The sequence below is a fragment of the Trachymyrmex cornetzi genome, unplaced genomic scaffold (assembly GCF_001594075.2).
Source record: "Trachymyrmex cornetzi isolate Tcor2-1 unplaced genomic scaffold, Tcor1.1 scaffold868, whole genome shotgun sequence".
In the NCBI taxonomy this organism is placed as follows: domain Eukaryota; kingdom Metazoa; phylum Arthropoda; class Insecta; order Hymenoptera; family Formicidae; genus Trachymyrmex; species Trachymyrmex cornetzi.
Genome location: NW_017300210.1, coordinates 485,381 through 498,987, shown reverse-complemented (window position 1 = coordinate 498,987; position 13,607 = coordinate 485,381). Strand labels below are relative to the sequence as shown.

The 13,607-nt window shown below is 38.1% G+C and overlaps 2 protein-coding genes across 2 annotated transcripts in view; both read left to right on the top strand.

Moving 5' to 3' along the window:
- Nucleotides 1-2,564: 2,564 nt before the first annotated feature.
- Vha13 (V-type proton ATPase subunit Vha13) lies at nt 2,565-4,517 on the top strand. The gene is made up of 4 exons (XM_018519987.1): nt 2,565-2,734; nt 3,322-3,422; nt 3,515-3,613; nt 3,698-4,517. Exons 1-4 carry the CDS (start codon nt 2,653-2,655, stop codon nt 3,770-3,772), a joined length of 357 nt encoding a protein of 118 aa, XP_018375489.1. The 5' UTR covers nt 2,565-2,652; the 3' UTR covers nt 3,773-4,517.
- A 3,860-nt stretch (nt 4,518-8,377) lies between these two features.
- The window catches only part of dnr1 (E3 ubiquitin-protein ligase defense repressor 1), a 185,314-nt gene continuing 180,084 nt past the window's right edge, over nt 8,378-13,607 (top strand). The window contains exon 1 of the mRNA XM_018520000.1: nt 8,378-8,483. Within this exon, the coding sequence (XP_018375502.1) occupies nt 8,397-8,483 (87 nt within the window). The 5' untranslated portion in view covers nt 8,378-8,396. The remainder of the gene's footprint in view (nt 8,484-13,607) is intronic.

Below are 13,607 nucleotides of genomic sequence, written 5' to 3'. Positions count from 1 at the left end.
CGGCGTTCGCGGAATACCGGAGGCTAAATGAGGTGAATCTTGCGTTTCTTTTCGACCCGGCTCATCGAAATTATATGAATATATATCGTCCTTCCGTCTTCGTTGTTGAATTCTCACCGGTTCAAATACGCGTTCGCGACAAGTGTGTGCAATATAATTCGTTTCCGACAGCGGCGGGGGATTATTTGTGCGTGAGATAATGCGTGCGGAAGCCGGATTTACTTGCGATCTTGTCGATGAATGTTCTCGATCGCCTCTTTCGTGCTTTTCGTTGCGATCGAGCACAGTGGAATCGCGAGTTAGTCGGCGTTCGCGGAATACCGGAAGCAAAATGAGGTGAATCTTGCGTTTCTTTTCGTCGAAATTATGAGAATATATATTTTCGTGCGTATTGAGTCTCATGTGTATGTGTGATATGCTTCAGGTACAGTAAAGGGAGAAAACGAAAGCGGAGGATGTCTAGCCAATGGATCTTCAAAGTGTCCAGCAACGGCCGCGAATGAACTTTCCGTCTTCACTGTTCAGACACAAAGGCAAGACTGAGTAATTGGATCGGAATTGTCAGGTACGCATTTCATTTTTGACTCATTATGTGTCGTCTTGGCATTCGAGATCGTATTTTAAGCAGTAGATCATACAGTCCATCTAAAATTCCGCGCGTTGTGACTCTGTTCTACGGGTTTCACGCGTAGCACGGCGGCTCGCGCAAACGTATAGCGTCTTTCGTCGTCAATTTCGTCAATTCAAACGCGTGAGTGCCGATAAGTGTCTGCGATGCCTGTTCGGGACAACGACGCGGAATTTATCGTGCGTAAAACAATACGTGTGGCAATTGAATTTTCTCACAATCTTCTCGATGAACGTTCGCGATCGTTGTCGAGCTTCGGGTAATTATTTATTAGAATACCATACCCCACATTTTACATTGTTATTACATTGTTATACATCGGTGGAATATATTTTTGATATTATTTTATTATTTCAAATATTTCGTGTTAATTATATACAATGTGATGTCAAGAGGCAAGAAGTAAAAAGAGGTTTTTACTAGCGTGATTTTTTTTACATAATCTTTATTCAATTATTAATTTTTATTCGATTATTCGTACTTATTATCCTAGTACATTTCGCGCTTTGCTTTTGGCATCTCTAGCACTTGTTCGATACTATATTACTATTTACTATATTATTTATATTTACTATATTAGTAAAAATCTCTTTTTACTTCTTGCCTTTTAACAGCACATTGTAATTAATACGAAATATTTGAAATGGTAAAATAATATCAAATATGTTCCACGATGTATCACCATGTAATTACGATATCACATTAAACGACTCGCGCTAAAACTTGTAGATATAAGAAGTTGTTTCATTAATTCCGCGATGAAATACTAATTGGATTTTATTTCACATAATATAAAAAAATCAAGTTTTCAATATATTAATATACGGAGCTCGGTCGTGTTTAAGAAATAAAGGTAAATAAAGGTAAAGGTGTTTGAGAAATAAAGTATTGTTAAAATTTCCTGATGTAATTCTTGGCATTACCAAAGACCTGTACTTTAATCTGCTGTGCGAGTTTTGTTACGAGTTCCATGCGCATTTATGGAATTTTATGACAGATATTGCTGGAAAAGAATCAATCTGGTGAAATAGAAAAAATAAATATAGGACGTCTCTTGCTCGTGGAAGTCACTGCGCTTATTTTAGACTTTATACTTCCGACGATATTCGCCTCGAAAGAAAAATACCGTTTTTTTCAAAGAGGTGTTTAACCCCTTAAACATCAGTTAGGGCACGTATAAAAAAATACGTCTCTTACATTTTCGTGTTTAACAATATATTTGATGGAGAATCAAATCGGTTCCGGACAGTTGTGAAACTTACCTGGTAAGAAATGTTGAATATCAATTAGTAAACATACATTTGTTTATATGACCTGATTGATCACTTACATATTAGCAGAGAGAAACCTGAGAGTGGCCATCCCAGCCTTTTTTCTGTAATGCTTCTAACTCCTGTAATAATAATTAATACTCATATATGCATAATATTGTCTTTATCTGCAATTCGTGTTTGTAGCATCGTAATGTAAATTTATTTATCAACAATGTCGCGAAAAATAGTTTTTTCTTCACATCTATAATTTGTGTTGTACCACGTCCACTTTCGACGATACGATTTTATCGGCGAGATGGGGGGATCTCGAAAATGGACGTGGTACGTAGTTCCTGCAGCTCGAAAATGGATGTTGGTGTCGCTGTACGGGGAGTGTACGGGGAGTTAGAAGCATTACAGGAAAAAGGCCGAGATGGCCGCTCTCACGTTTCTCTCTGGTATTACAGAGACGAACCACGTCTACGTTCGACGATACGATTTTATCGATAGTGTCAGAAAATGTAAGTAGTCACGTAGTTCCCAAACTGAAAATGGATGTACTGGCGGTAGTGTACAGGCGATTTCGACGGTAAGATCCGGCATGGGCATGGCCTCTCTCAGGTTTCTTTCTGCTGGTGGAGTCAGGTGGAGTGGAACCACGTGAGCGAGCACGAGATACCGAGCGCCGTCGTTTAAGGCGGGGCAGAGAACGGAAGCTCCAGAGTCATATGATCGATTCGTGACAGAGCTCGCCGTTCCCGACTCGCAAAGATGGCTAGCCAGACGCAGGGAATTCAGCAGCTTCTGGCCGCCGAAAAACGCGCTGCTGAGAAAGTCTCGGATGCCAGGAAACGTGAGTGCACTCATCAGCAAGTCGCGCCGAAATATTTCGGGGGAGGAAGAAAAAAAATACGTGTTGCGATGCGAATGTTCTAACCGTCATCACCGTAACCTTTTAGCCACATCGTTGACTTTTTCTGAATTTGACGCGTTGTGTAACAAATTTTTACCTTTTTTCCTGAGCCGCGAAATCCATGGAGAAATCAGTTTTAACTGTATCGTTAGTAATTCGCGAAATTGCACTTGATTGGGAGAACATCTTATCTAACCTACGTGCGATCTATTTATGTTATCATTAATCATACTCGTCCACATTTATGCGAATTCTGGCATTTATTGGATTTTATTTAGCTGTGTCTAACTTTGTTTACAAAGTTCCAATTGTTTACTGAAGTTCCAATTCTTTAATCTTTTGCTTTATCTTATAGATATCCTGACTTGATGGTTAAGTTGAAGTGTTTGTTCTATAATATATAGTAATATTATATGTATTAACATTAATAAAATAATGTTAGATAAAATTGAGCCAGAATGTATTGTATGCAGGAATCTGGAAAAAATCTGATCTGTATCATTGTAATCACTCTTTTACTTTTATAGGTAAGGCACGTCGTCTGAAGCAGGCTAAGGAAGAAGCCCAGGACGAGATTGAGAAATATCGACAGGAACGAGAAAAACAATTCCGTGACTTTGAAGCCAAGGTAATTGTCGTTTTCCTTATATTGAGAATTTTGTTAGATTTAAGTTTCAATATTCAAGTTGATCAACGATGTAATAACAATATTATTCATAGCACATGGGTTCAAAAGAGGATGTAGCTGCGCGTATCGAGGCAGATACGCGACTTAAGATAGAAGAAATGAATCAGACCGTTTCTGTGCACAAAAGCACGGTAAGTTCAGTATGCGTATATATAATCAATAGATTAAACACAGATATCTGAGAAACTACAATGTCGACTCTCTGTGTAATTTAGGTCATGCTTAAAATCTTGGACTTGGTGTACGATATCAAGCCGGAACTGCACAATAATTACCGCATTGAGGTCTAAGCCACAAGAATCGCATCTAATATAGCTATAAATATGATACGTCTTACGCTCTATAAATATATATTAAATATTACTGTTCACCATATCTCAATATGTATTTATCGCTGTTATATCGTATGACATGTTATATTTTATCTGAGAAACTGTATACAATGTAGCTGTAGGCAGTGATACTCAAACTACTACTAGAATTCTTTTCTCCCGCAGTTGCTACACGACAATAAATGTAATCGTATTGTTATTAACGCTGAGCTTTTTACCGGCACGTATTCGGACAGTTTGAGAATTGCTGTAATGTAGTTGCATCGTAACAAAGAGAAAAGAAAAAAAAAAGTAAAGTGAATTCAACAGAGTACTTCGACCCGATGCGTCAAGGCCTAGATACATCGGGACGATGTACGATTGTTAAGATAGATACGATTAAAGCGATTTAGGGTGGTGGAATTGTATATGTCGTTCAGTGTACGCCATTAGATGTCATTCCATGATTCTGTTACATCGAGGACGCGCTTTGAGATTTTTCCCTACAACCTCTCGCGGTTCACGGACATGCTCCCAGTCGACGGTGGACCACGCGACGATGTAGCAATATTCAGACCTCTTCTTTTAGCAGGAACGTTTCGTATTTCTGTCAATCTTGCGAGATGGGCAACTTTGCCTTACATGTATATCCTTATCTCTGTGAGCTGGTTGGTTGTCTGTACAGTATTAGTGTTCAAAATATAAAAAAAGGAAAGTAAAACCCGAAATGTATGATTTTTCGCTCTTTTTATGTATTATTTTCGCAGAACTGACAACATGTTCGACATAATATTGATCTTGAAAAGGAAAAAAAAAATATATATATATATATATATATGATATTAATGAGAAGAGAACCCTTACCTTTTTAAAAAATAAAATTAAAGAAAAGTACCTACTATTTTTACTATATGTATTGGAACGAAGATATACTCTATTTGATCGTATATATAAACATTTCGTTTTCGGTATGTTGTGTAATTTTTTTTTCCCTGACATGTGCCGCCAAATTCGCAGATTTGATTAATAGAATATTCAAAGAACTGTCGCTGAATATTGAGCTGAACTGAAATATTGAGAGGTTCGTTAAACCTCGATCAATAACCACGTTATCGGTTTTGTCGATTATTAATGACGCGTGAAAATTTGACGATGCGTCGATCTTCATGGTTTCAACATTTCTGTACATTTCTGCTGCTTTATAATTTACAATTACAAGTTCAAGCTAATTCCTGTCTTGGTACAGAGCAATTGAACGATTATCATTATACCTATATATACGTATTATCGAATTAGTCTCACAATCAATGTGAAATTATAGTGAAACTTGTAATTATATCATTTTCTTGTCCTAAAAAAATTATATATTGTATATAATTTTCTTACCAAAATCCAAATCCAGATATTCTTTTATGGAAAAAAATACTTTCAAGACTCTCTTTCTCTCGTCTCTCTTTATAAAAACAAACATTTCTATATTAAAAAAATGTAGCAAAAAAGTAATATATTTAGTTGTTTTCTCCTCTCTACGATATATTTTTGACTTTTTTTTTACAAAAACAGCCAGAAATATCAGTTGAATTAAATAAAATTTCTTGGTTAAATTACTGGCTACAATCGAGAACGTTTATTATAGCCGCATCACATGATATGAACATGAAATAATTTTATATCTAAAAATTGACTATGAATACGTCTATGTTCGGCATTTATAATCAATTCTTATATTTAAGATCGTCTTGATTATAGTTTTTAAGATGTCATAAGCCAATTTTAGACGATCTTAAAATAAGAAAAGCATTAGTTCGTTCTTATTTTAAAATCGTCTTAAGTAATGTCTAAAATACTAATACAATAAAGACTTCTGATTGGCTTATGACATTTTAAAACTGTATTTAAGACCATTTTAAAGATAAAAATCGACTGTAAATATTGGCTTCGGGCCAGAATTAGCATTATTCTAATCTATTTTTTATTTGTTTATCTGTTTATATATTTAAAATCTTGAAATAAAAACTGACTATAAATATCGGCCTATACAGAAAATTTGAATGGAGATCTGTTTACGTGCGCCGACGCACGACTATTTTATGGCGTTTTTCACTGGCAGAGTTGGCAGTTCTGCCAGTGAAAAACGCTATTAGAACAGACTTATAAATGTAACCGGTAACGTCCTTCGCGCCAATTTGAAATATGAATATTTTCTACTTTACTTTCTTCGCGTCTTTTGAACGTAAATTTTCACACATCTATTCAGATCCTTATAAAGAACATTGAGTGAATCGATATACAGCTTGCTGAGAAGCGCAAAAAAAAAGCATTTGACTTCCACCAATTCAAATTGTTCACATTTCAAATTTTCTCAAATTTTGCGCGACTGTCGATTGTTACCGGCCGCCATGACAGTTCGGTAGATTTTTCGGTTTGGACCGAGAAGGCAGTTGCTCCGTGATTAATCGCGAATTTGTCGGTTAAGAGCGCGTTATAGGTGCGAATTTGTGTCGGAAGTGCCGATTAAAGTGACGAGGGTATGACTGCCGCGAGTTCGTCGTATATAATCGAGACCGTGCCATGATATAAACATCGAGACGAGTGCGAGAAGGAGAGCGGCGATCCCTGTTTTGGGCGCGCAATACCGAGTCGTTCTTTTCGGACAGTCGGGATGCGATCGACGTCAGAGATGTAGCGTGTCGAGGAAATAGATCGTCGTAAATATGCGCCTAACGAAATAATCTGCTGCAGAAATCATACGCCGCGGAATAAAGCGCGATTCATATCGGTGTTTCAACATGGCGGCTCGAATATGCGTTTGTCAACGGTAAAGTCGCGAATCAAGTTTCGAAATTGTGCGTAGTGAAACGTTCGTTTCCGTTCATCGTTTCCTGGATGGGATTCACGCGAGCGTTTTCTAAGAAGAAGCGTTTCTGAGATGAAACTTGCGAGAGGATAAAACTACTTTACCTTGACTGATGTTGGGTTAATTATTTATCTCGTGAGTTAATGTAATTTTTCGTTAGAAAGCCTTGAAATTATGTTAGTTATTTATAGATCAACTCGTTTTTAAATTAATATACATAATTACAATGTCGCAATTGCACGATTGCGGTTATTTGCGAAAGATTTATTGAAGTATTTTCAAAAATATATACTTTACGCGTATAAAATATTTATTGAACATTGCACTTCTTGAAATAATGAAATAATCGACAAATGAGTGTGCAATGAAATTGATAATTGATTAAATTAATTAGAATATATTATTGTTTCTCTCTTTCTCTCAGGTGTAGCTGAGAACGTACTTAGCTCGACCACAACGTTGGTCAGTGAATTCCTGAACTAAATTCTATTATACTTGCATGTTGTGTCGTAACGCTGTGATATCTTATCTGTTTCTTGTTATTTTGTCTCTTTGTCGTCAATTGTTAAAGTGACTTTGACCAAAATTCAATTAATTTAATTGATAATTGATATAATTATATTACTTTATTATCGTATTTTAACATAGATAAATTGTTATTTAATATACATAAATTAGAGAGACAACATTATATTAATGAGTTAAAAATTTCGTTTTATAACCCTGGTAGCAAGCTGACGTCAAAATGACGTAGCTTGCTACCTGGGAAATAGATCTATTGCTTAAATTCAAAGGGGGAATAACAGTTTTTTATATTCTTTTCTATTTCAGACAATGCCGGTGATGCCGAGAGAAGCGTATAAAGAATCAGAACGTACGTAGTGTACAAAGTACAAAATTACAAATAGAATTCCACGTAAAAACCTGATTTAAATTATAAATGAGATTATTTTGCAGGCTTCGGACATAAAACAACGATTCCAAAGTTCGCCGCATGTTTTGTTTACGCATGATGGATCAACGTTGCAAGCATTGTATGCCATTGGTGGGGGACGGCCATGCGCGCCGCGCGCCGCCGCACCGCGCGTGATAGTAGGGATGATCAGCTGTACTTAACTCCCGTCGTGGCGTCGCCCCTCTCTCCCTCCTCTTGTTCGACGCGCCGCGCCGCGTAGTGCCGCGTACTCGACGATACGTGCTCCACTCCGACTCCTCCGTCCTCCGCTCGCCTGCATCTGTGTTCGTGTGCCAGTCCCGACGGTAGTGTCAGCTGCGGCGCTAGCGCCACTCGATCGAGCGGCCGGAGAGCGATTCGATTTCGCGAACTGACCCGCGGCGGCGACGAGCGGTTAGTGCGTGTGCCATTCCGTGCCGAGAAATGGAAGCCGACGAGCCGCGTTCGGTCTCCGGTACGAGAACGAGCACGTTGTCGACGTCGTACGTAGTCGTAGCGCGCGAGCCCGTCGCCGTGACAGCTGTGCACGTACGTAGCTTTTGAAGTTTTGTTATGACAAAGAACGTACCACCGGGGACGACCGGTCGCCGACCAGCCGCGTATCCGGAGAACGAGAGACCGTTGTTATTGTCATTGTCATCTTCGTTATTGTCTTTGTCCTTTTCGTTGTAAACGTCGGCTGCGATAAGAGTGCATATTGGTTCTTGTGAAGAGGAGAGCCGCCGGGCGCTACGGCGAGGGATTAATTCGACGCAGATTCGAAGGTCGCCGAGGGAGGAGCGATCGCGAAGATGTGGTGCCTCGTCAGTCAGGCCAACTCCGTTATCCTCGAGGTACAGGTCGACCCAAAGGCCATCGGCCAGGAGTGTCTCGAGAAGGTAAGTCATACGCTTTTGCTTTTGTTCTTCTTGACAATGGCTAGTGTGACGCACACACATATGTGTGTGTGCATATATATATATATATATATATATATATATATATATACCTGTGTGTATGTGTAAAATAACAGCAAACGTTCAGCATTCCATTTCCAACTGTACATAAGTCGAATTTGATAAATATCGAATAATTGCAAGTAATTTTCGTCCATTCTTGACCACGCGTTCCCGTGTTTACGCCGTGCAATATTCATGCTAGATAAATCAAATACGCCGCAAAACGCTTATCTTGCAATGCAAGTTACATATCAGCAATCCAGGTATGCTTCGTATTAATAGACACCAAATTTGCCTCGAGATTATATTCACGAGGAGATATTTGACTTCACGCATTTACTTTTTCAATTGAAGTTGATTATCACGTATCTTGAATTTGATGTCAAATCGTATTAATAAATTAATATCAGTTTAATTTAGCCTAATTGTATTTACGAGAAATATTTGATTTCATAGATTTGTTTCATAGTTATACGATATAGAAATATATGTGATTTAGCCTAATTGTATTCACGAGAAAATATTTGATTTCATATATTTGCTATTTCGATTGAAATTAATCATTCTATCTCTTTCAACGTCAGATCGGACATTAATGAATAATACAGTATGAATGATGTGTCCTCCATTAACGATTTATTCCAATAAAATATATAATAATTTATTTTTGTTTAAAATACGTGTATGATATATAATTTAATTATAAAGGATAATGAGATGTACTCTGATAGAATAACAAGATATATTTTATTAAATACAATTTTTTATTTTTTACGAGATAACGTCTAATATATTTCGGGAGTCAAAAATCTCAGAGAATGTAACAGAATGTTTATATTTGTTGGCACATTGCTTGGCAAGTTTGACCTTGTTTTCTTTTTTGGAAGGAAGGAGAGTGGTATTGTCCATGTAATACCAGATTAATCAAAATCCACTGGAGAGAGAGAGAGAGAGAGAGAGCGGTGTGGGAAGTCGAATTGCTCCCTGTTTTTGTCGACGCCTGAATGATTCATCATGCAAACTCCTCCCTGGAGTATTCCAGACGCGATTCGGGTCGGGACAATTGTACGCGTTTTGCAGCTCGAAGAGAGTGCGTCCTCGTGTTGCGCAACAACGCCTCGAAGCATAGCAAGACTTGCGATTTCGTACAGAAAATCGCGGGAGCGTACAGTGCGATGCAAAAAGACGGGAATGACAATACTCGTCTCAACGACGGAGACTGTCGACTCGTCGAAAATCGGGTTAAAAGTTGGACGCTTCGTGAATCGACAGATAGATGTAGATTTGTAGATTGTCGCTCGCGAGCATCAAGTCCTTTCAATGATTTCTACGAATTCGCGCAGCAGTGAGTCGCGTAGACAGCGATCCCAATCGCCGATTTACAGAGGAAAGTTTCGCGTACCGACAAAGTTTACTTTATATAGACGCCGCGGGCGTTTTCTCGGTTTTGATACTAAGAAACTTCTTTCGCTCTTGCGATCTGATGCCTTTTTTTGTCGCCTTATACACGGATGCAACCTCGGAGTAACATTGCGTATTCGACCGTTTTTACGTTAATTTAGAAAGCTTTGCGTGATTACATTTCCTAATTGCTTCTTATCTTTCGAAGATGCTGTCGATTTTGTTAGGCTGCACTCAAAGTGGTTCCATAAAAATTACAGATATTGTCCAATTTATCTGATAGGCTGTCGAAATGTATTGAACGTTGCTTTGTATCGTTTTTATCGGAAAAAATATGTTTAAAGGTCGATTACAAATATATTCATCTTATGTTTACGGAGATTCGTACTAACGATAAGTGATAAATTTGTTTAAAGAGTCCTCTAAATCCTAGCGATAGACGGCGAAAATAAATGTTACCTTATCTCGTAGAGCGTGCCTTCAGGGCGCTGATATTGATTCGTGCATTAAGTAACATATGCCCACTATATTTTTTATCTCTTACGTTAGAAGTAAATTTATCATTCAATTAAGTATCCGTTTCCATATAATCCTTGCTTTTACGTAACTAATCTGTATCTAGCAGGTATATAGCAGATATTCAGTTGGCATTTTTGTGAGCGTTTGATTTATTACAAAGACGACCTCGAGACATAGTTTGCATTGAGGGGTGTCTCGTGTCTTTTAGTGGGTTAATGCACGTTTGGTATTACGAGAGTTTTGAAGGTACCTTGGCCTAGGTCCTAGCTCTCATGTGCGCAACAGATGTCGCGAAGACACACAGTTGGCGTCATCTGAAATCTCGATTTGTCACGGTAGTGTCGTTAGATGGTTCTTTGTATTTTGGAAAGGAGCTTCGAAAAGGCTTTTCGAAAACTACATTTTTGCAACCTTACACTAACGAAGAATCGTACCACATAAATGATATAAAAAAACTAATGAAATATCACGTTTAGTCAATAATCGAAAGATCACGTTTGAACTTTGAAATAGGTACTCTAGATAGACAATGTTGGGATTCTATTGGATTCCAACACACAAAAAAATATTTTGCTACTCCAGTTAGAATTATAGCTATTTTTTGTATCTGATAAAAAATTATAAATCATACGCATAGAATTTATAGCACAAATCTAAAGTCTCTATCTTTGCCACCTATATATATGATTAGATGCAATACATATCCAATATCGCAGTATTTGCTAGAAATTAATCTATTCCAGCTATTTTTCGTACTTAGATAATTTTCGCTGTAACTGCAAGATTATTTTTTTGAGTGAACATTTGTGTATCTAACGTGGGCCGAAATGTTTAGCCATTTTAACTTAAAATAAATGTTTCAATGTATTTTGCGTTAGATTTATAGGGAAGTTTTTTAAATTTTACTTTTTAAACGCGCGGAATTAAGTAGTGGAATTGAGGACGTCTTTCAAACGGAGATATCGTATTTCTTTCTTTTCAGAACCCTCATAGAAATATCTTTCCCTTCACAGAATACGTCTCGTCTGGCTCATTTGGTTTCTATTACACACTCCTTATGCTCCGGTCGACTCGCTGCATTATCATTCTTATAAGTTACGCCGAGATTGCGGCGGCGAGAAGGGAGAGAGATGGTAACGGAGGGTATCGGAATGATCGTATTCAATTTATCTCCGACCCGATGTCATCCCACGACCAGCTCTAGGATTTTTCCCCGACAGTCGAATCTCATTTCTTTTCGTCGATTTTATTTAAAAATGAGATATATAAAAGCTAGTATATTATAGAAATAATTCCATAGTCTTTCAAGGTCTACGAATTGTTATCGGCAAAGAAGATTACACGATCATTAGGGAAATTATTTTATTTTAATAATTTGCTCATATTTTTAATATCTAAAGACGAGTCTAAAAATTATATATTAATATAATTATATATTATACATTATTACATTTATTAATATGTAACACTTACAGAGTTGCTGTTTGATCTTATCTTTATTCATGTTTATGTATGACTTACTGACGTTTCTGCTTGCATATCGTAATCTACTATTGAAAATATCAATGCCGTTTTATATTCATATCCTTGAACATTGTATAATCTTTTTTGTGACGATATTATTCCCTGAATTAGTTTATTTTAAATTAGTTACAAATGGTTTATGCTAATTTGTTTTTCACGGCATAATCGTGATTCGACACCGCGGTACTCTCTCGTGTGTGTAGAGAAGGAACCGGTTATCACATGTGTGAAAATAGCGTTCAAGGTCGGAATGAACCAAAAATAAATCTCCAGACTTCTCCGTGCGTGTTATACACGTTTGTTATTCGCTCATTCTTCTCTGTTCGGAAAGATATTCCTGGTACACGACTGCGTATCCATGATGCGTGATACAATTTATCGGCGATTGCGATTAATTGCGATAACTGTGTTTGCTCGGTATATTCGGCATACCGGATAATTCGAAGCACTGCCCGAATTGTTAATCTGCGGTTTGCCAGCGGAGAACCAACATATGTGATTTTAACAAACGCTAAAGGAGCCCGTTTATCCGGATGATACGAGTAATTCCATATAGGGTTGTACAATCGGTCCAGTATTAGGCCAATACCGATTGTCGTAGTTTGGGTACTGGCGTAGTATTGGCAACCTACGGGCGCAGTACTGGCTAAGTGTTGGATGATAACTTGGGCCCAATATTGGCAAATGATACTGGCCCAACTGTTGTTAGCCGGTACTGTACCAGTGTAGATATTGCGATCGGCCCAATACTGCACCACATTTCGGGCATTTATGCAATATTGGCAATACTACGGGCGCAGTACTGACTGACAGTACTTCGGTCGTCATTTGACAGTCTGTCGTTTGCCAGTGATGGCCCAGCATTGGCTGACAGAACCTTGGCCGTTAGTGGGCAGCCGTTGCGTTGGCCAACCGTTGGTTGTCGTCATAACACTGGATTTGTGTATATAGTTAAATAGCCAGTCGTTTGCCAGTGATGGCCTAGTACTGGTTGACAGTACTTCGGCCGTCATTTGACAGCCTGTCGTTTGCCAGTGATGGCCCAGCATTGGCTGACAGAACCTTGGCCGTTAGTGGGCAGCCATTGCGTTGGCCAATCGTTTCGTTGTCACTACTGGCGACCCTATATGGGATTACACAGTATACAAATAGCATGGAACTTTAATTGCCAATCAAACAAAATTGCATCGCGCGCCAAAACTCCGACGTTTGCGATCTTTGTTGAAGGCTACAAACTAACTCGACCGGTATATCCTAGGCAAACAAGAAGGCAATAGGAGACTTCCGGCAGTGTGATGTATTTACCTCTAATATCAGTCCATATCGTGCACTAACGATGATTACGATGCATCCAAGTGGGTCAGGCAGTCTAACTGGGTCGCGGTTTTACTGACCATCGCATTATTAGGTTCCCCACCTACGAGATTCTTGTAGATTTGCATTTTCTGCGCGATCAACAAATCGTGACTCCAATCATATTACGTTGCTCACAAAATATATTGTAATAAAAGAAAAATCCGGTTTGTTTATTTTTTGTTGTACATAATGAATGTTATGAAACATTTGTTATGTAATCAAGGCTCATCATAGTTAGATCAGCAAGGTTAACAAAAGAACAGT